Source organism: Haliotis asinina, chromosome 4 (assembly GCF_037392515.1).
Source record: "Haliotis asinina isolate JCU_RB_2024 chromosome 4, JCU_Hal_asi_v2, whole genome shotgun sequence".
Taxonomy (NCBI): Eukaryota; Metazoa; Mollusca; class Gastropoda; order Lepetellida; family Haliotidae; genus Haliotis; species Haliotis asinina.
The window spans coordinates 7,038,682-7,065,011 of NC_090283.1; the positions used below are offsets into that span (position 1 = coordinate 7,038,682).

General features: G+C 39.1%; 2 protein-coding genes across 2 annotated transcripts; both read right to left on the reverse strand.

Moving 5' to 3' along the window:
• Nucleotides 1-143: 143 nt before the first annotated feature.
• Nucleotides 144-15,300, reverse strand: LOC137282258 (multiple epidermal growth factor-like domains protein 11). Its single transcript, XM_067813988.1, has 5 exons — nucleotides 15,265-15,300; nucleotides 13,832-13,892; nucleotides 12,389-13,345; nucleotides 728-839; nucleotides 144-435 (listed from the first exon to the last, which is right to left on the reverse strand). The coding sequence occupies exons 1-5, from the start codon at nucleotides 15,298-15,300 to the stop codon at nucleotides 144-146; spliced, it is 1,458 nt and encodes a 485-aa protein (XP_067670089.1).
• Nucleotides 15,301-17,315: 2,015 nt separating this feature from the next.
• Nucleotides 17,316-22,879, reverse strand: LOC137282259 (multiple epidermal growth factor-like domains protein 11). The gene is made up of 5 exons (XM_067813989.1): nucleotides 22,857-22,879; nucleotides 20,218-20,267; nucleotides 18,775-19,731; nucleotides 18,435-18,555; nucleotides 17,316-17,439 (listed from the first exon to the last, which is right to left on the reverse strand). Exons 1-5 carry the CDS (start codon nucleotides 22,877-22,879, stop codon nucleotides 17,316-17,318), a joined length of 1,275 nt encoding a protein of 424 aa, XP_067670090.1.
• Between the last annotated feature and the right edge of the window lie 3,451 nt (nucleotides 22,880-26,330).

The following is a 26,330-nucleotide window of genomic DNA, read 5'->3' on the forward strand; positions in this document are numbered from 1 at the left end:
CATAACTACTTGCAAAAATACCGATGTGAGCATCGGTTTGTCATATAAGATCCAAAAGGACGACTGTAGCCTATGGGCTGCAGGTCATTGACCTTTCACACCTCGTAACTGGTAGTGAGGAAAATTGCGTTCACAAATATATTTCACTGGACATCCGTGTCCACAGCTGGTGTTATGTATTTGACATACGTTGGTTGATCGCCGACGCTGTTGTCCCTTATTAATTGAGTGTACGACGGGTTGTCTTCTGAAGAACAATCGCTGTGTGTTCCATTATCATGAGCTGCCCGAAGCTGTTCTGCCAACGAAGGAGTAACATCACTCGGCCCAGGCTCAGAGAAGTAACATTCTTGGTTCATATCTTCATCTCTAATTTCGTAATATCTGTTTGGTGGAAGCTGATACTCTTCTTCGCAGGCGTCTTCTCCATTGTTCCTGTAAATTCATTTGAAAAGATTCGTGTAATTAGTTGTAGAGAACAAAGCAACAGGAAAAGAAAAGGGGTAATTAGGAATATAACACTCGCATCATTGAAAACATGGCAAGATCATGCGGACTTCAATGATGCATGTCACAAAAGGCACATGAACACAAGCCGATATATCTCGTCGTAGAATGTTGTTTTGTTCAAATGGCTATGTGTATGCACAACCAGTATACGTTGTTAGTTACATAGTAGAAATATTAATGCTGGCACGAACTAGGGTAATACACTTGCTCCACTCACCTCTTTGACCAGTATTTCCCAAAACAAAATGCACAGAGCATGCCGGTAAGAAGGATGACTGCTGACAGTCCTATTGTGATGTAACTGATGTCAAACTTCGGCTGAATACCTGCTGAATAACAAAACATCAACAGTGTGACACGTCACTTCCAAGGAATAGCAGTAGTTAAGAAACAAGAAGTTGCTACAGCAGTAAAAGCTATGAAAAATAGCAAAAGTCCAGGTGTTGATGATATAGTGGGAAGCAATATGGATGTACAGATATATCCTAGAAGTGCTTCCCAATGATCATTTAAATACATACGTACACTAAGGGTGAAAATGGAAACGATCTTGATATTATTGGAATGTTTCCGTCTTGCCCATGCAAACATACATGGTCCAAATACCAATCAACCACAATTTTGTAACACTCTTTTTATAAAGATAAACATCACTGGCAATGGCTGTCTTTTGATTTGTGGCGATTAGAATTTAGTTCTAAATCCAAATATATACCTTGCAAATTTGTAAAATATCAAGAGCCTAAAAGCTGGATATATTGTATTGCATTATAATGAAAAGAAACCTAAATCTGGTTGATGTATAGAGAGAATCCCATAAAGACAAATAGAAATAAACGTGACGGGCCAGGCTTCTTTATTATTCAGAAAAGATACATTTATAACACAAGAAACCGCAATTTCACCAGGTTAGCAATTGGACCATTCTGCAGTTAGTGTGTCATTTTCAATGTACTTGATAAGGAAAAAGGAAAAGGTTTTTGGAAATTAAATAAATCCCTTCTATATGACAGTGAATATATAAACCTGGCAAACGAAACATTAACAGATACGAAGATACAGTATAACCGTGATCAGTATATGATTATATATGCTATGAACACAATGATGAAAATATTAGAGTACACATGTAACTATTTCGAATGCTCTCATTTTAGAAACATTTTCAATGAAAATAGAGGAAATACAATATCATGTTCTTCCTTCCGTACAAAAGATAAATCATGAAAACGTTAGAAGGGGAAGAAACTATTGTTAAGCTAGAAGATAAAAATAGATATGATCTTCTGTACTATGTACAGACAATGTTTTCTGTTAATTTATCATGCTACTTCGAAAGGACACCCACTCTGCAGTTGAATTGTTTTTATATATCTGTACTATGGGCCTGTGACCTCCAGTTCTGAATAAAGATTGACTGATTGAAAGTCCTTTATTTGAATGATCTGAAGCAAAATTAGAACCAGAAAGCATAAAAAGAGGAAGAACGTAAAGTACAATAGTACAGCAACATAACAAAAGTCCGTTACATTCCCAAATTTAAGCTCAGTGTCCCAACATCATTTCATTGTTCGGGTATGTTTGTTGCACACGTATCACAGCAAAAATAACCTGGTTTCCGCAGTGCGGAAACCTGATGGAAAGTGGACTGAAACTTAAGTTTCCACCAAGAATCCAGTGAGTTTCCGTTCTTTTACACTGAGTTTCCGCAATGACGGAAACTTTCAATTACCCACTTTCTAAGGGTTTCCGCACGGTATCCGTTACCCATGCTCCAACAAGTTTCCGTTGAGTTTCAGTTAAGTTAGAGATCCATCAGGTTTCCGCAGGGTTTCAGTCACCGAGACTCCATCATGTTTCCGCAGAGTTTCAGTTATCAGGACTCCATCAGGTTTCCGCAGAGTTTCAGTTACAAACTGACCTACATAGTTTCCGCAGAGTTTCTGTTGCCAGAAAACTTTCCACAGCATTTCATTTACTCGGGTCACAGGAGTCATTCAATGTGTGTCATTGCATAAAACATTCTTGTTACTCCTGGTTGGCAAAGACAATATAAGGAGTTTGTGTACAATCATCGAGTATACAGAAAGAAAAACAAAAGATACAATAAGATTCACTGTTTTATTTTCAGACAAATATGGATCAAACATATATCTAATAAATAATAAAAAGATATAGCACTAGATAACAGATCAACATTTGTAACTTATGACAAAAATATTTCTAAAAACATGCTATAACAGTTGCATCCCTTGACTCCTCCTGCACCTCCTCACGCTGACACAGAAAAACACACCCCAGTCAGTCAATGCTAAACATATAATAACACACACCATGCAATACAATACAACAATGAAATGCAATAAAGAACTTAGGTTAGTATTTAAAGTAAATAAAGGTCTCTTTGAAAATAGATAAAAATTAAGATTCAATAAAATTGTATTAATTGAAATACAATCAGAATATCAAAACTATTAAAGTTTTACATTGAGAATAATTCAAATTTAATTGATCACAGATAAAATTGCGTTCAGGTGATCGATTAGCTATTTACTAGCCCACTTGGGCATCCTTCAGCGGATATCTCTGTCATTCTGGTTGGATGCCGCATCCTGGTCTTAGCTTGTTGGCCTTAGCTTTGGTGGTGGCGTTGAAAATTGTGGCTGAGTCCAGTGCAGACGTCTTGAGTTTAGATTCCCAGGTAAAGGGGTAAGAGAGCAATAAATTGGCATCTTCATCACTCACAACTAGTGAAGTCATTTCCAAGGTAAGTATAGTTGAAACCCTTTCCTTTCGTCGATCTGGCCAGTCAATAGTTTTCAGGCTTTTCATGCGCAGTGCAATTTTCTGAAAATTAAACAAAAATCAATCAACAGATAAACCATAATGCCAAGATAGATTGCAAATTATTAAAAAGGAAGTGTCGTGAAAAATCATTTACTTCATTAATCACCCCAACACAAGTTAAGCAGTTCATCACATTTAATGACATATCCTATTTTCTTATGGACACACAATCTGTTGCTCTGAAGTGACATGTAGTCACTGAAGTGTAGTAACATGTTTATATATCATCATTAACTGACTTGATTCTTATGTTATGATTTATGAAATTATGATGTGAATCATGTGTTACATATCTTAAGAATGTAAAAAGCAATAATCCATAAACGTTTTAAATGTATATTTCCGGAACTTAGAATCTGTCATCAGACATTGTAATGAGAAGAGTTGCTACATGTTAATATTCGAATAGATATACTTACGGATTTTTTGGGGTTTTTTTGTTTTGTTTTTTTGCTGCTGCTGTTCTGTGTGACACTTTCTTTCCGGTTTCTTGTCTACTGAGATCATCACGCCTGTTCCGCCACACTCTACAAAGCGCTTCTGAAAATAAATGTTTAAAGTACTATACAGCATGTTTCACATATTTTAGTTCATCTGTTAGGCAAAGGTATTTATATATGCCATGCTGGCTGGGTTACTGAAGTTAACACCCATAAATCTGTCTTTACACTATTAATTAAATCATTAGCTATTTATAATGACAGGCAGGTGAGTAAAAATTACCTTCACAAGATCCTATTGACCATCCTTGATCGTGATATAGCCACTTGTTTCTTTGACTACTGTATTCATAGAGTCCTCGTCATCGGCTTTACTGAAATAAAAACAAATGTCATTTTCCTTGCACGTCATTCAATCATGCATCCAACACAATGTCTAATTAAAATTAAAGATCGTCAGTGAAAATTATACAACCAAGTAAACTACAGATTTATCACTTTGAATACATATATTGTTCTGAAAGTTTACCATTTTGTAGTTAAATGATTTAAAATAACCTCCAAAAAGGCTAACCATCCATTGTGTTATTTCATGCAAATTCTATGTACATCCTGTTTGCCAAAGTTATGCAACCGGTAAGTGAACAACTGACATAAAGATCATGATAAAAGAAGTTTAGTTATATCACATGACATAACCTTGCAGCAATTAAGCATTGTAAAATCAAGGGGTCAGTTTGATGGCAATTTCACACAGGTGTAATGTTAAACTGATTTAGTTTACCGGCTATTCAAATCCATTTGCAAATGATACTTTCATGTTTTTTTTCATTTTGAGAAAACGTACGTAGGGAAGTGAATTAATGAAATATTCAATGTGAAATTACCTAGTAACATGAGCACACACCTTCGATAGACAAGGGTGATCCTCCAGGAGCAGTCGTGTCAAGATGTTTCTCACAACAGCCTGAAAGATTAAATCAAATACGTTAAATATAACAGGTATGTATATAACAGGTATATATATGATTAAGCTCAACACATATGTATTGAATTACTGAAAAATTACATGAAATTTCAAATGTATCCTACGCAAAGCTAACAGTTTCTTATATGAATTTAGTGCTTGCCTCAAATAGTTCAGAAACACATCTGACCCCTCTGAGCGAATTTGGGGGTAAACAATTCCATTTCACTAATGATCCAGGATTGCATTTAAGAAACTACACCGAAATGTTGCCATTGTAAAAGCCCATCATTTTTATCATTCTTTAACATATATCTGAATTGGTGAAATATATCTTGCAATACCCAGTAAACCCATGAGTGAACCACTACATATGGCGGATCTTTGTGATGCAGATCGTAATTCATCCCCACCCCCGCCAACACCTTTTGTACAAGTGTTAACCGAGTTGCAACGCTAAAATTTGCAAACTATTAACAGGAGCACCAAAATCAAAAGTCTGCCCCTTTAAACTTAAATAAATACTTGTGGTTAGTACTAAGATAGTTACTTAAAAATACAAGCTTGGTGTATTCTATACCATGTCGATCTATTGAAATGGAATATAAACAAACTTATTTTTCAGGCCTATTTTACTTAGATTTTACGATAACATTTAAAAATAATACGAGCGAAAATATGCATTCGCGGGATAAACTTTAGAATCTATCCGGATTTCTGTCATTGACGCAATAATTCTTTAAACGTTATTTGACAATAAAAGAAACCCTCGGTCTTACCTGACACATCCGAGGTACTCCGAGTTCCTCGCATCCGTTCTCTGCTTTCTTCTCCAAGTCGCGAATTCTTTCGTCGAGTGCTTTTGAGGAAAGTGAGGTGGCCATGGCAAAGTTTACACGACGCAGCCATCTTATGCTTAAAGTTTGGAAAATAATTGCTAGGAAAACAAATTTGTTCCTACCCGCCAAACAAGATGGCGTCTCGCTAACACTCACGGGAAATACACAGTTTTGTCATTGTTTTTTTAAAATAAATCTGATGTGACCATTTGACAGTACATTTCCGCGTTCTACAACAAAAGAGGAGGGTACGCCCTGTTGTGAGTTGTTTTTGTAACAATTATATAGTCTCGCGTGGACGTGATCCTGTCGCCATTCGTTTATTTGTTTACATTGCCGACACCAAAGGGGAGTGTGAAAAGTGGAATTCAGCGGATTGAATGTAAGTACTCAAAGTGACAACAGTGGGCAGTTATGGTTTTAGCAGTCTTTTCAGTTTTTTAGCGTCACTGATTGTTTCTTCTCAGTGTCAAGCATCCATATGTAGGCCTTGTGATTATTAACAGTGATTAATTGTGAAAACGTGTTCACCTTCCTTTAACAGGCCCGAGTCCTACTGATTTAGCACTCATGGGAAACTTTATTGTGGCAAATAAGTTATTTTCTAAGATCCTGTCAGGAGAAGGTAGTATCCGGATATATTTCTGCTGGATGGACCCCCCCCCCCCTTCCCACGTACCATGTAAGTAATTTACGCACAGTGCTCACGGGGGTTAGAAATATTAACATTGTTTGCTCTTTTCAGTTATACACCCAGATCTACTATCCCTATCTACCCTTTACGTTAACTTGATGAATACCTTTACTACTATTGCTAATATAATTTGGTGATGTGTCACAATTTCTTTCAAACTTTAATTCATTTGTCAATGTGAATGAAGAATAAAGTACAATCCCACTGACCCTTTGGCTATGATTTGAACATGCATAATTTCTGCAGACTATTCGTGGCACTTTCTGCTGCAGGGACACAGTTCTTTGTGGACATTGCGACAAGTAATTGTCAAGAAAGACAGCCTAAAATCACGAGAAATAAGTTTCTGAAATATGGTTGGTTTCTACAATATTTGTTTTAACATGGGTACCCAGAGATATTCCGTATATATGTCTTCGTTATATCTATTCATACAATCTGTACTCCAGAAATATTTCAACCAAGTCACATCATACATTTATTAGTTCATCAAATTATCTAGTATCTTATGTTCTGTGACAGTTCTGTGTATCCAGTTGTCCCAGTTAATCAGTTTGATTTGATATTTGTTTTATAACCATTAAAACCTTGTCCATCAGTACATGTTGCATGTGTTAGCCCTACAATGCATTGACATTATCATCACACCTCAAGTTTCATATTTCTGAAAGAATCATTGTGTCAGTTATTTGATTTACAGATATGGATTGTGGACCAACAAACTCGGAGAATGACAAGACGCCTTCATTGGTATTTATAATTCACGCTATATTATCTGTTATATGCCCGGTAAGGGAATCTCTATTATAACAATATTATTCATATAGCTTTATAATGAAGCAGACACTATGTAAGTGCATACAACAAACCTTTTTGACCTCACTCAAAGTGTAAAGCGTAATGTATACATATATTTTAAATTCCAGGAGAAATACGGCTTTTCTGTCCTCACTGCCAGACGTCTGTTTCAAGAAAAACACGTTTCTCCATCTCCGTAACGACAAGATGTTTGTTAGTTTGTAAAGATTTTTCGGGTGAATGACAAATGTTTCATCAGGTAAGTCATCAAAGAATTTTTAGATTTCACTAAAAATCGAGTTTGCACTGTCACTTTGCTATCCATGTTTAATATATTTAATGTATGTATCATACATGTAACTGTAATAACTGAAAGTGAGCAAATGGTAATACGTATTTAATATTTGTAATACATGTTATCTGCATTATCATATATATTGCTGTGTTTCATTCATTGGAAATGTTAAGATTTTACAAGCTTTTCTTCAGTGAATTGTCTCTCAGTTGAATTGATGATTCAAACTGAATGTCTTTTTCCTTTCCAGACACTGACAGTGACCAAGATATTAACAGCACATTCAAGGTTTGAGAGCTATTACCACCACAATGTGAGAGCCTGATTGATTCGGATTCAGATGTTTCGCCAGATATTAACCAGGACTCGCATACACCAACAAACATCTACAGAAGAACAAAGCACTTTGTGTAGTGACTAGCTCGTCTTCATTCAGTGTGCCAACTTCCTGAGCAATGCTTGTGTGGAGAGAATTCTGTTACTCTTCTCTGAGCGCGCCAGTTTCTTAATACAGAGAATTGTGTACTACTGCAACTGCTCTGTTGCATTAAAATGCGACCTTCTCTAAGAAATGAAACAGTTGAATCATAACATTTCCAGAGTTTGTTTTTTGTTCAAATAAATATGTAATAAATATAACAAGATAATACAACATATTTCAGCTTTCTAAACTAACCGAACTCTCATTGTCATCTTCCTTGCACAGAAACCTAGAGGGAACCTACATTACCCAAGATCCACAAGGTTTCCGCAAGACCAGAAACTTACTCACTCCAGCTATAAAGTTTTCAGTAAACTGAAACTAAATGGAAACTTCCAACTACAGTTTCAGTTGACGGAAACATGACGGAAACTAAGACTTGTTAGTTTCAGTTGTGGAAACTATGCGGAAACTCTCATTGCGCGTTTCCTGAAACTGAAACCCAGCGGAAACCTACATTACCCAGTATCCATCAGGTTTCCGCAAGAACGGAAACCAAGTTATTTTTGCTGTGTATCAGTTAGAGCTGATACGATACATCTAATATGCAAATGTTACGTAGCCATTGGAAATAAGTGATAATGTATGGTATAGGCATGTTTTCATTTATCTACCCATTTCAAGCGGATTTCCTATGCAGTACCAGGAAAGGAGGTGAGTAAGCTCAGGCGTCATTTTGCACTTCTACCATAATGATTTACTGTAATGAAACTAGTAACTAGTTTAAGTTGTCAAAATGAACCTTTTATGCATTGGCTGATGTATTTTATTTCCGAAATGATAAAAACTCATGCCTAATTATTAACATTAAGGCATAGATTCACTTTACACCAAATGTTCCAAGATCCCCTTCTGTTCTAAATAGTGAGTATATTGTTTCCAGGCATCTGGTCACCAAAAAGCATGGTTGGACGGCAACATTGGACAGAAGCTAAAAGGGGCAAATAATCAGCCTCAGAGAGTGGCTTGGAAGAATGTGCAACAGATTACGGTTTCAAAATTCAAATGCACTGATACCATTCAGGATGTGATCAAACTCGTGGTTGTGTAACTGATCGTAAAAGATCCGGCAGGCCCCGATGTACAGCTTCTAAGGGTGTAGACAGAATGATACGTAGACTGTGCCTGAGAGACAGGTTTGTGACTCTGAACTTTTTAAGGGGTAGACTCCGAGGTATTTTAGGCAAACGCATCAGTCATATGTCTGTGTCAAGGCGTATACATGAATTTGGCCTTAAATGCTACGTACCAAGCCGGAAACCAATTTTCAATAGATGTCATTTGAAAAAAGAGACGTCTCTGGGCCTAGGCACATACGTATTTTGAAGTGCAGGATTGGAACCGGGTCAAATTCTGAGGTGAATATTTAGATGCTTCAGTAATAGACCCCGAATGAAAGCTTGACGCTTTTCAACTGAGAGGCATCGTCATTACTGCTCACAGCGCACGCTAAAGCACCCACCCCAAGTCCATCTATGGGATCTCATGTCACCTAAATGCCCGGGTATCCTGGAAAAATGTACCTGGTACCGTGAACAGTTTGAGGTTAAAGCAAATAATTATAAATGATATCAAACAACACTGTGAATGTCTCGTTTTCCGGCAAAAAAATGTATTCCAGCAAGATATCGCCCCAACCCATAATTCGAAATCCCGAAGACATTTTTTGGCGACCCAAGGGGTACCAGTGCTTGGCTGGTTCGGGAATTCTCCTGACATGAGATATCATTGATTAAAAATGTTGCCACAGACATGTCTACATCAAGTTCAGAACTTTGGGAATTGATTAAAAACATTGATACTCTCTGCCAAATGATAAGTATGCAACGACGAATATAGGCTGTCATCACGCCCAAGAGAGGAAATACTCCTTATTAGCAAAGTTATAGATTTCTGTAAACTACATCGCCAATACTTCTTATAACTGCCAAAATATGTTCACGTTTGCACGTAACAAGTCTGATTAATGAACACAAAAGACCTTTGTTATGAAGCTGTAATATACGCAGTGATGGCACAGGGAAACGAGGTAAAACATCCCTATGTTTTTTACATACGTATTTTCAAACAAGACGAGGTACGTAGTGCATTCTTTGTATGAGGACACTTTTGGACCCAACCCTCAGGACAGGTATACGGAAAAACAAAATAGAATCCAGAAAAAAAACAACAGTAGATGGACCAAGGAAAATCCCACTTGAAGATGCACACCATCTTAGAGACAAACAGGTACTCAGGCATAGAACATTGCCGGGAACCACGCTATCGTGCGAAGCCTATGCTGAGATCCGATTGGGTCGTTTGTCAGTTTGTGAAGCGAAGAGGAAATGCCATATAAGAAAGAAAAACAAATCCTGGAGCGATCGCGCCACACCTTCTATGAGTGCTACCAGATGTCTCGCCAGTTTTTGGAACTCTATTTGTTGTGCTTTCGTGAGTTTGTAGAAAACGAAATAGTCGATTTTATCTACATCTACCCGCCCAGCTAGCAATCTCCGAGTCATTCTTGCCAACGACCCAAGGACAAATTGCATGGACTGCCTCGCCACCACATCGGAACTGTTCACCGTCTTTCAATCAGAAAACGTGACTTGCAAGTCGACCACTGCCATCGACCAGTGAATCGCCATCCACGTCTAACATGCAACGTGAATGTGCCGTTGGCATGTTGCAAGCCGGAAGATCAGTTATTGACGTCGCAAGAGTAATGGGAAGCAGCCGTCGTACTGTGTATGACTTGCGAGGTCGTCTACAACAAACTGGCACCACTTCTAATCGCCCAAGGTCGGGTCGTCCACCTGTGACGTCATGAGCAGAAGACTTACGTCTTATCAAATCGTCTTACGTCACCTACGTGACAGATTTCTGCCGGCTACACGAACCAGGGCTGGGTTGATTAGAGGTCGATTGTCCTCATAGACCATTCGAAATTTGTTGCAGGCTGGCAATCTCAATTCTCGGCGTCCATATCGTGGGGCCAATATTGACGCCGTTTCATCAACGTCAACGTTTGATGTGGGTCCAACGTCACCTCCGATGGACCCAGAGAGATTGGAATCGAGTCATAGAGTCTGGAGACATCGGGAACGGTATCGCCACGATATGGCTGAAATATTGCCGATGTGACTTTAAATATTCTCTCACTCACTCACTCACTCGTGAACGGTATGCCCAATGTTGCGTACAGGAAGTCGACAGATTCGGGGGTGGAAGTTGCATGGTGTGGGTTCCTTTCTCTGGGAACAACAGTTCCCGACTTCTGGTCATCCGTGGAAACCTCACAGCTTACCGCGACCAGGTGCTCACCCCTGAACTCGTTCCGGAAACGCTGGAATCAACGTCATGGAGTGGTGATCGAGGTCCCCTGACCTTCATCCAATAGAGCACGTTTGGGGGGCACATTGGAGAACGCTTTGTGGTCTTGGGATCCGAACCAACCTCGGAGTTTGCAGGAACCTGGCGCTGCTGTGCAAGAGCAATGGCGCAGAATCCCCAACCACGTGTTCACAAGCATCATGCAGTCGATGAGGAGAAGGTGTTTGGCAGTGGTGAATGCGACGGCCATACACAATATTTAACTGAGAAATTTCGAATTTTTATTTTTCTGACTTTACATTCTGTATCCCATGTTTTGGAACGGCTCTGTAGCTTAATAGAACTGATTGTGGCACTGTCAGTGTATCGAGTACATCACACAGATCTCACAATGAAATAAAAACAACTTAACCATTTTAACATCTCCTGTAAAGTAATGTAAAGTTTCCTTTTTGACTCAGTATAGGTTGTAGAGTTAATGAATGTAGTGTTTGTTATGGAAATGTAGTTCCGTGACAAGGTGACGTTGGTGAGAGGTCATCAGTTATCCAGTCAAATCGTTAGAATCTCAGGTCAAGTCGTTGCGACACAGGCCAACCCAGTACGACACTCACACTTAGTAGTATGCAACTACATTCATAGGAACAGGTTAATAAACAGTGATTTATTTCAGACTTATAAGTAAAACTGATAATATTAATAAAAATGATTTTTACATTTTATGAAACGTACATCAAGACAGATTTGATGGAATGTTAATTTTGAACTGTTTGAAGCACAGGTGCATTTTTTTAAGCCATTGCTAAATTTTGCTCACAATGAAAACAGATTTAGAGTTTGCTAAACATCAGTAATTTCTGCACGTCATACGAAAATCAATGTTGTTCGAGATAGAGAATTATTACCACAAAGTACCGAATGACAGTGGGGTACATTGCAAATAACAGAACAGCGCTAAGCCAGTCAGACAGCGACATTTATGAGTGAGGTAAGATAAATGACTATATGCTCTTGAACAGAATAAAAGTATTTTAATATTTGATTGTAATAACGTGCAAGACATGCATTGCAAACATTTATGATAAATCTGTGGGGCAGGCATCTATTACACACTGTGTACACTGTGTATTACATATTCTCAGGTAGTCCTGTCCCTACTTTCCTAAGAATTGTTTTAGTTATTTTGTGCTTTAAAGTCTTACCTGAACATATTCCGACTTTAAGGCAGACATCCAAAGGACAGTCTGAAGTACAGTTAGGTGTGCATCTTTGGTCAGTAATATTGCATCCTCTGACGCAGGTCCCATGTGTCAGTTCACATATCCCGTCAAGACAGGCGTCACAGGACTTGTTACAAAATGCACCATAATAACCATTGATGCAACCTTTGGCGCAGGTTTCGTTTCTAAAGCAAACATTTTCGAAGCATTTCTCAAGACAGGAGCAGTCAGTCCCAGCATAGACTGGTGCACAACCAGCTGCACACGACCCTGACTCATTGCAGGACATATCTGCACACTTCCGGCTACATCTAGAGTAGCAGTTTTCACCATACCATCCGTCATCACAACCGTGGTCACAGTCTCCTGTGTTGTTGTCACATTCAGGGACAGGTTTGTCGGGCCCAGAACGACAGTTTTCACTGCAGACCTTATCACACCAATGACCATAGAAGCCAGGTTTGCAGCCTCCGTCACATCCAGACACACAGGATCCTGCACAGTTCTCACATGACATCTCACAGTTCAGACCTCTGTATGGATCAAGACAATCATTACATACTCCTGTTGACCTGTTACAGGACTTACATCTCTCAGAGCAGTTCTTACAGTCAAGGCCATAGTAAGAGTCAACACATCCAGAAACACAGGCAGAAGAACTAAGGCGGCAGTATCCTCCGTCACATCCACCTTTACACACCGCACACTGTGTCCCTGGCTTGTCACATGGTATCTTGCAACTTGTACCCATGTATCCTGGAATACATCCCTCAGTGCAATTCCGGATACCAGTCTCTGTGAGTTCACACAACCGATCCCGACATCTGCTGCTGCACTCTTCCATGCATGTCGTACCAAAGTATCCAGCATCACATGGTTTTGAGCAGTCTCCGTTATTGTCACATACTGGACAATGCTGTCCATTAGCGCATTGCGTTGCTGTGATCAAAGAATAATAGAATCAGTACTCAGGTCAGGACCATAAAACGGGCACGACTAATGTAGGCTTGATCAAGCATAGGACAGTTGCGCTTGTTTAATATGCATCAAGTTGTGTATTTCGTCACAAACATATAATATCGTCATATGTAGATTTCAAATAAATTGATATAGGAGTATGGGTTCACTGCTGTCAAAACGTATTGTCTAAACAAATTGTTAACTATGTAAATTGTTCGTGCTAACACCTGAACAGACACAAGATGAGGAATAACTAGTATACACTACGAAATACAACAGCAATATTCATTTCACACGCGGGCACGAAAAATGCGCTTGCGCACAAACACGAACACGTTTGATTTTAAGTCGAAATTTGTTCAGTTAGACTGTGGATATATATTTACATATAACGTGCCTTAATAAAATTTATCATATACTGATCTTATTACTTGATGATGAAGAAGAAAACCTCACTAAACGTACCTCGTGTAATCTGTACAGTGAATGTTAAACACAGAGTCGCCAAAGACGTCATGGAGTATCTAAAATAGAAGCAGTTCTATGCTTACATTCCATATATCCTCATAACAAAGATTGAAACTGATATTTTATACATTAAGTCTACTTACTGATGACAAGAGCGGACCATCTCCATAGCGGGTGTATCAAGCGGACTGACGCAGCCTAATGTGTGACCCACTCACGTGGACTCGGAGTTTATACTGCCGGTTAACTGTCATCTTCCTTTCAAGGGGGAAATATAAATTAACCAATTCATGAGCACTAAATGGGCGAGCTAAATTAATGAAAACAGTTTTACTTTTAGATTAAAATATCAATGTAATTTGGTTGGGTAACACTTCCAAACCATGCTTATAATTTGCAATGAAATTTTTAAGAGTGTACTTATGCAGTTTATTTGTTCTTTTCAAGTGGCGGGGCCGATCAGAGTCTTGTGGGTGGGTAAAGTGTTCTCTCGTCACACCAAAGACCCGGGTTCGATTATGTACATGTTTACAATGCATGAAGCCGATTTCTGATGTTTTCCCCCTCCACACGCAGCCAATATGCTGCCAAGTCGAGCCCACCAAGAACTTTCCGGAGATTATGTAGACTCCCCAACACTGCAGCCTTCTGCATTACCGTTATATGGTGGAGAACCCGGGTACCACCTCTACGTCATGACATCAGGAGGTACCAAACAAAGGGCACCAAGAACAATGGGGAGTCTGGCGAGAGTGTAAAGTGGAATGTGTTTAAACCGGCATTCATTGGGACTGAAGAATTAATCTGTTTTAGACAGTGTGCCGAAATGTAGAGCTGAAGATAAATGTACAAGATGCAGACTGGACTGAGATTTTATGCCAGTCTCGGCAAATTGCCGGATAGGACAGTTGCCGGTTTTGACAGCTTCCCCTGTACTTGGGTTGCATTTAGAATGCTTGGTTTTTTTCCCTGAATCTTGCCAATCACGTTTCTGTCAAAAGGGACAGAGAACTCACTGATACAAATGAATTAATTGGCTTCATCGAAAAGGACAAGATCGAGTCTGTTAGGAGGAATTTTTCTGAGGTTGTATTTGGGTCCTTTCCACAGACGTTTGAAAGCATCATATTTATGACGCCCTTGACATGTTCAGGGTGTATACCCATGGATGGACCATGTTTTTCATGCTTTCCAGATATGTTGCTTGTCACAAGGAAGATCATCCACTGGCAAGATATTGGACAGTATTTGTAAATTCATTGCACAGTTGGCATTTCATGGAAATATTGTATTATAAATGTTCGAGATTCCGAATGGGACGTGAATGGTCTTCGTCAGCAAAAAGGCAGCCTCAGTTGGTTGGATTGATGTTATCTTCCACACACTCCATGTACACCAGATGCAATGGATTCCCCTTTAAGCTTCTCCATTAATGACCGACTCTGAACAGACTTGGTACAGGACATCACCTGGTACACACCCATCGCTTTACCGTTCAGCAATACATTGCCATCAACAAAATTAACCTCAATTTTCAGAGAGTGTATAACAACCTAGGCATGCTTAAATTAGCTGTGGAATAACTCATAATGTGCAACAATACACGATTACATTCTATCATGGAGAGCCTCCGCCACTATGGTTGTGGGCTCTGTTATCAGATATGATCCTTCTGGTACCTATTTTATCCACTCAATTATTCCGGAGGAATACGAAAAGACTGGCACAGAAAGAGTATTGTTGGCATTGACCTTGTTTCGGGCATTTAGATCTGAACTCAAGACTTTCTTCAAATGCAAATTTATGCTCGGCCCGAAGTTTGTCTTGAATCTGGGCATTGTGGAGCTTGTCGCAAACTTGTAATCCAAGATAGGAGTGGGTGTAACCTTCCACATCATGCTTAATAACTCCTCCTTCTTGTAGCTTGACCGATCCATCATTAGTTGCAATGAAGAGTAGTACATTTGTCATGTCCAAACGTCATGCCAGTATCATTAGAAAAGGAGTAGGAGAACCTGCTCTTTCAAATTGTTACCAAAACTTACCAAAGTAAGCTACAAATGTTTTTAACGTAGTATTATGTAATTTCAATTTTGGCTAATATTTCGTACAATCGCAAACAACGATTTGGTGCTGTAAACGCAACTAGGGGCCACGCAGGTAACGAAGGTACCGAGTTTGGTGATCTATCTTCAGTTGTTGGCGATATATGGCTTGTTTTCATTTTGTATTGTCCAAATAGTACTACTAGTTTTAACGGCCCACGCTTGTTTTAATTCTAATGCTGCTATTCCAGTTTGTTTTACAGGTTTATGTAGTATCCATATGTTCCATTTCAGTGTCAAATATGCTCTCGTTAAATATTAACTCACTCGCTTAGGCATCTCCTATTATCATCACTATAGGATATTTTTACAGCGCACATATTCAGGCAACTAGTACATGCTGAAGACGCTGGTATTGCTGAAATATTTGCTAAAAGTGGCATAATCCCATAACCACCCACTCATTCACTATCTCCGAGTGAATCATGTTATCAGCAGTTACAATGTAACAACAAGGGAAGCCAGTAGTTCATGGTAGTAAACGAATAGAAGCCAGGGATAATGTATTGAGGCGGTGATAAATCCAAGCATCAATGATGAGATAACAATGCTAGACCTTAACAAGGGAGGTCAGGTGTTAATGGAACTGAATGGTATGATAGAAGCTAGGAATTAATCCAGGCTTACATAGTCATGGAGATGATAAGTACGATACTATGGAAGTCAGCACTAATAATCAAATTAATCAAAGTCCGCAAGCGAGTGTATTCGTTCGTTTCAAGAGTGAGGCTACAGGGTAACCTAGTGATTTGCTAGTCAAACCGAAGACCCAGGTTCGATTCCCCATCATGAATGTTGCAACAAGTGGAACAAAGGTGCGCGTAAGGGTTGTGGTTATTAATTGTTGAAAAGTAAGTAGTGTCATCCTTTGGCCTTTGTGCATAGTTGTGCCTTATTTGTTACCACATCTATTACAAGTCAAAAGGAGTTAGTATTCTGTTTTGTTCCTTTCTTTTCCTGGTGCCTTTGCTCGTCACGCCGAGTTGGATTCATCACAGGTGTACAATGTATTGTGCTTCCCGATGTGATTTTGCTGGAATATTGCTAAAAGCGATGTAAAATTAAACTCGGTTACTCACTCTTTGTCTCGTGTTGAAAGATCTGTAGGTACTTTTGTTTCACCTGTTTATTCGATTCGCTTCAACACAACTCAAGTCTCAAGAGACTAATCAATCGCATTGAACAAAATAATTGTTTATTATCTTTGAATATTTTACACATATGTTATTTACGTGTTTGTTTGGTTTTGTTTTGTTGTGTTTTGTTTCGTTTTTACGGGGTTTTTTTGTAATGCTTCAAATGACACTGCCCACTGCCAGAGGTACAAGATCAGGGACAATATAGGCCAGTCGATGGGATACTTTCGTACTAAAGATTTATTGAAGAAATACTATCACAGGGCCTGATTCGGTTCTATCAGGCTCGACATCCACAAGGTCGTAGTCGTGTGCCTCCCCATCATCTGCTGGAGGGTCCTCTTCTACAGCATCAGCCTCTTCCCTGCAACAGAAATTATGTGTTTGTTTAACAACATTGGTGGCATTACACCGGTAATTAACAGCGTGATGGCTCGGTTTCGTCTAACATTGTGTTTCAACAATAATTGGTCGTCAGGAATGTGTAACTAGCTAACTCAGGTACTGGTGTGGACGTTCGTTTAGTTTGACGTTTTTAGAGTTGAATGCATTTTGGAATCTTTTAGAGTAATGTATAGAAACCGAACATGACGCTGTCCTTAGAGTGAGGCAATAAAGGGGCTATCGAATGGCTCTTTCGTTCCACATTATGTAAAGACCAGAGGCTGTGTGAGGATTTTGTATGTACTTGCTACCCACCCTAATACTATCTAGGTAACTTGACAACTGTTACTGCTTGGATACTACCTTGATTCGCCTCCATGCTGTTGGAGTTTATAGTGTGTACTACCATTGTAATCACATTGCAGCAGTTTGGTTCTGATTTGCAAACCTAGTTTTTAACACGATGCAATAATACATAGCCATATACATACACACACACATACATACATACATACATACATACATACATACATACATACATACATACATACATACATACATACATACATACATACATACATACATACATACATACATACATACATACATACATACATACATACATACATACATACATACATACATACATACATACATACATACATACATACATACATACATACATACATACATACATACATACATACATACATACATACATACATACATACGTCTTTGCTGTGATCTGATATTATCTGTTTTTCTGTCACAATGAACATGGATCTTTCGGGTTTTGATTTCGGGTGTTGTTGGAACAAGTATTTAAAGAAACTTCCACGATCTTCTGTATTCAGCACTCACGTTTTTTAGTATGGAATGGAACGTAGGTCAGGTCATAAGCAGAATTTGTAAGGCAAAGAAAAATTCACAGTCTGATATTGACATAAATGTACAAAAAACGACGTATTATCAAACCTTTCAATTCGTTTGTAGAAAGCAATACGCATTGCCACTATGACGCCAGTTAGACAAAGCAAACACGCTGTTAATGCCCCGATGGTGATTGGAAACAGTGGATGGCTTTCATCTGTGATCTCTGTTGAAATAGAAATCATGTTAACATTGTATCTCGTACATAGTAACATGGTCTATACGATCCTGTATGCAGATGATTATTTGTATGTATTACCACCACAAGAATGACATTTAAGGCAAGCTTCTATGTATATATCTGTAGTTTGTAATATTGTATACCTTAATGCACGATTTTATTGCCAAAAAAATGCTCCTCTGATTTTGTGCTTCAGAGTCTTACCTGGGCATGTTCCGACTTGAAGGCAGACATTCAAAGGACAGTCGTTAGTACAGTCAGATGTGCATCCTTGGTCAGTAATATTGCATCCTCTGGTGCAGGTCCCATGTGTCTGTTCACATATCCCGTCTAGACAGGCGTCACAGGACTTGTTACAAAATGCACCATAATAACCATTGATGCAACCTTTGGCGCAGGTTTCGTTTCTAAAGCAAACATTTTCGAAGCATTTCTCAAGACAGGAGCAGTCAGTCCCAGCAGAGCCTGGTGCACAACCAGCTGCACACGACCCTGACTCATTGCAGGACATATCTGCACACTTCCGGCTACATCGAGAGTAGCAGTTTTTACCATACCATCCGTCATCACAACCGTGGACACAGTCTCCTGTGTTGCTGTCACATTCAGGGACAGGTTTGTCGGGCCCAGGACGACAGTTTTCACTGCACACCTTATCACACCAATGACCATAGAAGCCAGGTTTGCAGCCTCCGTCACATCTAGACACACAAGATCCTTCACAGTTCTCACATGACATCTCACAGTTCAGACCACGGTATGGATCAAGACAATCGTTACACATTCCTGTGGACCTGTTACAGGACTTACATCTCTCAGAACAGTTCTTACAGTCAAGACCATAGTAGGAGTCGACACATCCAGAAACACAGGAAGAAGAACCGAAGCGGCAATATCCTCCGTCACATCCACCTTCACACACCGCACACTGTGTCCCTGGCTTGTCACATGGTATCTTGCAACTTGTACCCATGTACCCTGGAACACAACCCTTAGTGCAGATTTCAATGCCTCCATCTGTGAGCTCACACAACTGATCCCGACATCTGCTGCTGCAGTCCGACATGCATTTAGTACCAAAGTATCCAGCATCACATGGTTTTGAGCAGTCTCCGTTATTGTCACATACTGGACAATGCTGTCCATTAGCGCATTGCGTTGCTGGGAATAATAGAATCAGTATTCAGGTCAGGAAACATAAAACGGACACGACCAATGTAGGCTTGATCAAACATGTGACAGTGGTGCTTGTTTAATATGCATCAAGTTGTGTATTTCGTCACAAACATATAATATCGTAATATGTAGATTTCAAATGAATTGATATATGAGTATGGGTTCACTGCTGTCAAAACGTTCTGTCTCCCAATCTTGTTAAATTTGGAAATTGTTCGTGCTAACGCCTGAACAGACACAAGATGAGGAATTACTAGTATACACTACGACATACAACTGTTACAGCAATATTCATTTCACACGCGGGAACGAAAAACGCGCTTTTGCACAAACACAAACACGTTTGATTTTAAGTCGAAATTTGTTCAGTTAGAATATGGATATCTATTTACATATAACGTGCCTTAAAATAATTTCTCATATATTGATCTTATTACTTGATGATGAACAAGAAAACTTCAGTAAACTTACCTCGTGTAATCTGTACAGTGAATGTTAAACACAGAATCGACAAAGACGTCATGGAGTATCTAAAATAGAAGCAATTCTATGCATATATTCCATATATCCTCATAACAAAGATTGAAACTGTTATTTTATACATTAAGTCTACTTACTGATGACAACAGTGGACCATCTCCATAGCGGGTATATCAAGCGGACTGACGCAGCCTAATGTGTGACTCATTGAGGTGGACTCAGTTTATACTGCCGGTTAACTGTCATCTTCCGTTCAAGGGGGAAATATAAATTAATCAATTCATGAGCACTAAATGGGCGAGCTAAATTAATGAAAACAGTTTTACTTTTAGATTAAAATATCAATGTTATTTGGTTGGGTAACACTTCCAAACCATGCTTATAATTTGCAATGAAATTTTTAAGTGTGTATTTATGCAGTGTATTTGTTCTTTTCAAGTGGCGGGGCCGATCAGTGTCTTGTGGGTGGGTAAAGTGTTCTCTCGTCACACCAAAGACCCGGGTTCGATTATGTACATGTTCACAATGTATGAAGCCGATTTCTGATGTTTCCCCCTTCACACGCAGCCAATATGCTGCCAAGTCGAGCCCACCGAGAACTTTCCGGAGATTATGTAGACTCCCCAACACTGCAGCCTTCTGCATTACCGTTATATGGTGGAGAACCCGGGTACCATCTCTGCGTCATGACATCAGGAGGTACCAAATAAAGGGCACCAAGAACAATGGGGAGTCTGGCGAGAGTGTACAGTGGAATGTGTCTGAACCGGCACTCATTGGGACTGAAGAATTAATCTGTTTTAGACAATGTGCCGAAATGTAGAGCTGAAGATAAATGTACAAGGTGCAGACTGGACTGAGATTTTATGCCAGTCTCGACAACTTGCCGGATAGGACAGACGCCGGTTTTGACAGCCTCCACTGTACTTGGGTTGCATTTAGAATGCTTGGTTTTTCCCTGAATCTTGCCAATCAGGTTGCTGTCCAAAGGGACAGAGAACTCATTGATACAAATGAATTAATTGGCTTCATCGAAAAGGACAAGATCGAGTATGTTAGCTGGATTTTTTCTGAGGTTGTATATGGGCCTTTTCCACAGACGTTTGAAGGCATCATATTTATGACGCCCTGGACATGTTCAGGGTGTATACCCATGGATGGGCCATGTTTTTCATGCTTTCCAGATATGTTGCTTGTCACAAGGAAGATCATCCACTGGCAAGATATTGGACAGTCTTTGTAAATTCATTGCACAATTGGCATTTCATGGAAATATTGTATTATAAATGTTCGAGATTCCGAATGGGAAGTGAATGGTCTTCGTCAGCAAAAGGCCGCCTCAGTTTCACATTTTAGACCAGCTGACTTCATCCAGGCGATGCCGTTGGTTAGATTGATGTTATGTTCCACACACTGCATGTACACCAGATGCAATGAAGGCCGGGCAGGACAACTTAGGAATGGCCAGCGAGTCCTAACTTGACATACAGAGGGCAGCAAGTTACAAAGACATATTTTATATCAGTGGAAAGATCTCGAGGAGATGAACACGAAAAGTTCATTTACTAGTGTGTTCACGTGTTAATAAGCTCACAAATTGGCTCTGAAAATGCATTTCTGCAGACATTTCTGGCAGAAGTTTTTTTTTCCCGCAGAAATTTCTGGCAGAAATTTTTTATTTCACTACCAGAATTATCTTAATTTAACAAAATTAGAGAGTATAAGTAATGATACTGCTGCATGAGTGGTAGTTTCATGTTTATTCCAAGTAATAAACACTTAGCGTGATCAACGGATCTGATATTTTTGTTTCGATACCAGAATTATCGTAGTTGATTAAGATTAAACACAATCGTTAAATAATTTAATATAGACTTTCTTTAAATGATGTCGTTTTCCCTTTTTAAAGCCTATTAGTACCAGTACCAGTATTGGGGTGCATTTTCTAATCTCAATAAGCCTACATTGTTTTTGCATGCGACATGGGTTGAAGGCGAATAGAGACGAAACCGGACATATATTACATACATACAATATAATAACAATGTAAGACGTGTAAGCCATAATTTGAATTCATCAACATGAATTCATCAACGAAAAGACCAGCGTACCAGATGAGATGATAGACAATACCTATGTGACAATGCATCAGTGTTCAAAGTGTTAATACCCGCGAAAATGTAATTGCCTCGTTGAAACAATGATTTTTGCCGAAGTGGCCACCGAGTTTTCACACCTGTTAATTCCATTCAAGAATGACTAATGTGGTACAATATCCCCTTTATATTTGTTATTCCTACCTTTTTTTAACCAAGACCCTAATGAGTGAATTATCGTCTCATCATGACAGAAGCTAGTGAGATAACTTGATTGGCGTGTTTTCGTAACAAAGGCCAGTGGTTGAAATGTTAAATTGTATAAATGTGTCTGTGATGGCAGTTTCTAGTGTACCGTCGGCATATTATCAGTTACATGTTTTTAAACAGGAATAGTAAGAACTATGTTGCTCACTCGTGGATTCGTGCAAAATACAGCGTTAAACAGTTTGAAAATATTCCAATCATTATGATTCATCCAATCACTTCTAAGCATACACAATAGAAGAACTTGTTATCCATAAATATTATATATTGAAATGTTGGGTTTTGTACATACAGACCCTGAAACTGACAATCTGAGTTTGCACTCAATTCCGTCAGACCCAGTCATCCGGGAAAATGGAGGTAGTTTGTTTGCAAACCACAGACGTAATAACATGTCATGTGTACAGGAATCGCACCTGCCTGTCTGTCTAATTACATAATGTGACAGAGACAGACCCCCAGGTGCACGAGCCATAAAGCAGTGTAGTTTGTTTACGGTGTATAGCCTGATAGGTGTTAAGTTGGTAAATGATTGAAGTTGAGCACTGCATAGCATTAGCAGACAAGCAGAGTGACAGGTGACAATAAACAGACGTTGCACTTTGTCTATGACATAGACTGCTTGTCACAATCAATGTATTCTTTGTTTCCATATACATGATTTAAAACATTTCAGTTTTCAAACTGAACTATGAAATTTGCATACTATACATTTTTTTTCAAAAGCATGGGTTGCAAATATGCATGTTCTGTACCAGTGTATTGTTATTATTGCCGAACCAGGATGCTTGTAACCACAAGAAACATCTCTTGTTCTCCCACTTCGACCGCAACGATAATCTTGCACACATCACTTGTGTTTATACGAGTTCAAGTTGGCTTTCCGGTTCAAAATAATCACTGCACATGTGCTATGGGTGGTGAAACCACTTTTTCCCCTGCGGTGGGGAAGCGTTTTTTCAATCGCATTATTTTCAACTTCATAACTTTATTTTGCATTTTTGATAATTTGTTACCGAACCGATTCAGAATCTGCAAAGAACTGTTTTGTGTTGCATGTGACCTTGAACCGACAAAACTTACTGGATATACTCTATAAAACGTCTATTGTCCATGCAGCACCAGCTGGCATTGTTTCGCCGTATTTCCCCAGTGGCCGCTCTCTGGCTTGCGCAATTATTAACCGCGGTGTCCACTCAAGGCCAACCGAACCGGAACGATGACCGCTTATAGAGACAACCTGATAAACCACGTTAACAGGTGTGAATACTCGGTGGCCACTCCGGCATAAATTATTGTTTCAACGAGGCAATTACATTTTCGCGGGTATTGTCACTTTGAACACTGATGCATTGTTTATCATCTCATCTGGTACGCTGGTCTTTACGGGCATGTTGATGAATTCAAATTATGGCTCACACGTCTTACATTGTTATTATATTGTATGTATATAGTATATGTCCGGTTTCGTCTCTATTCGCCTTCAACCCATGTCGCATACAAAAACAATGTAGGCTTATTGGGATTAGAAAATGCACCCCGATACTGTTAAATTAATCTTGCACGACGTGAATCCACTAAGAAGTTACAACTGTGTTATGATGAAACGGATGGGAATAATGCATAAGCCTTTTAACTTGTAAAAGCTATAATGAAATACGGTTAAATTCACACTGTAAAATTCTCGGTTGTCTGGTAGTAATAGGCTTTAAACAGGGAAAACATCATTTAAAGAAAGTCTATATTAAATTATTTAACGATTGTGTTTAATCTTATTCAACTAAGATAATTCTGGTATCGAAACAAAAATATCAGATCCGTTGATCACGCTAAGTGCCTATTATTAGGAGTAAACATGAAACTACCACTCATGCAGCAGTATCATTACTTATACTCTCTAATTTTGTTAAATTAAGATAATTCTGGTAGTGAAATAAAAAATTTCTGCCAGAAATTTCTGCGGGAAAAAAAACTTCTGCCAGAAATTTCTGCAGAAATGCATTTTCAGAGCCAATTTGTGAGCTTATTAACACGTGAACACACTGGCAAATGAACTTTTCGTGTTCATCTCCTCGAGATCTTTCCATTGATATAAAATATGTCTTTGTAGCTTGCTCCCCTCTGTATGTCAAGTTAGGACTCGCTGTCCATTCCTAAGTTGTCCTGCCCGGCCTTAATGGATTCCCCTTTAAGCTTCTCCATAAATGACCGACGCTGAACAGACTTGGTGCAGGACATCACCTGGTACACACCCATCGCTTTACCGTTCAGCAATACATTGCCATCAACAAAATTAACCTCAATTTTTTAAATTAGCTGTGGAATGGCTCATAATGTGCAAAAATACACCATTACATTCTATCATGGAGAGCCTCCGCCACTATGGTTGTGGGCTCTGTTATAAGATATGATCCTTCTGGTCCTTATTTTATCCAATCAACTATTCCAGAGGAATACGAAAAGACTGGCACAGAAAGAGTACTGTTGGCATTGGCCTTGTTTCGGTCATTTAGATCTAAACTCAAGACTTTCGTCAAATGCAAATTTATGCTCGGCCCGAAGTTTGTCTTGAATATGGGCATTCTGGAGCTTGTCGCAAACTTGTAATCCAAGATAGGAGTGGGTGTAACCTTCCACATCATGCTTAATAACTCCTCCTTCTTGTAGCTTGACCGATCCATCATTAGTTACAATGAAGAGTATTACATTTGTCATGTCCAAACGTCATGCCTTTATCATTAGAAAAGGAGTAGGAGAACCTCCTCTTTCAAATTGTTACCAAAACTTACCAAAGTCAGCTAAAAATGTTTTTAACGTAGTCTCATGTAGTTTCAATTTCGGCTAATATTTCGTACAATCGCAAACAACGATTGGGTGCTGTAGACGCAACTAGGGACCACGCAGGTAACAAAGCTACCGAGTTTGGTGATCTATCTTCAGTTGTTGGCGATATATAGCTTGTTTTCATTTTGTATTGTCCAAATAGTACTACTAGTGTTAACGTCCCACGCTTGTTTTAATTCTAATTCTGCTATTCCAGTTTGTTTTACAGGTTTATGTAGTATCCATATGTTCCATTTCAGTGTCAAATATGCTCTCGTTAAATATTAACTCACTCTTTTAGGCATCTCCTATTATCATCATTATAGGATATTTTTACAGCGCACATATTCAGGCAACTAGTACATGCTGAAGACACTGGTATTGCTGAAATATTTGCTAAAAGTGGCATAATCCCATAACCACCCACTCATTCACTATCTCCGAGTGAATCATGTTATCAGCAGTTACAATGTAACAACAAGGGAAGCCAGTAGTTCATGGTAGTAAACGAATAGAAGCCAGGGATAATTTATTGAGGCAGGAATAAATCCAAATATCGATGATGAGATAACAATGCTAGACCTTAACAAGGGAGGTCAGGTGTTAATGGAACTGAATGGTATGATAGAAACTAGGAATTAATCCAGGCTTACATAGTCATGGAGATGATAAGCACGATACTATGGAAGTCAGCACTAAGAATCAAATTAATCAAAGTCCCAAGCGCTTCACTTGGAATGTATTCGTTCGTTTCAAGAGTGAGGCTACAAGGTAGCCTAGTGATTTGCTAGTCAAACCGAAGACCCCATCATGAATGTTGCAACAAGTGGAACAAAGGTGCGCGTAAGGGTTGTGGTTGAATTGTTGAAAAGTAAGTAGTGTCATCCTTTGGCCTTTGTGCATAGTTGTACCTTATTT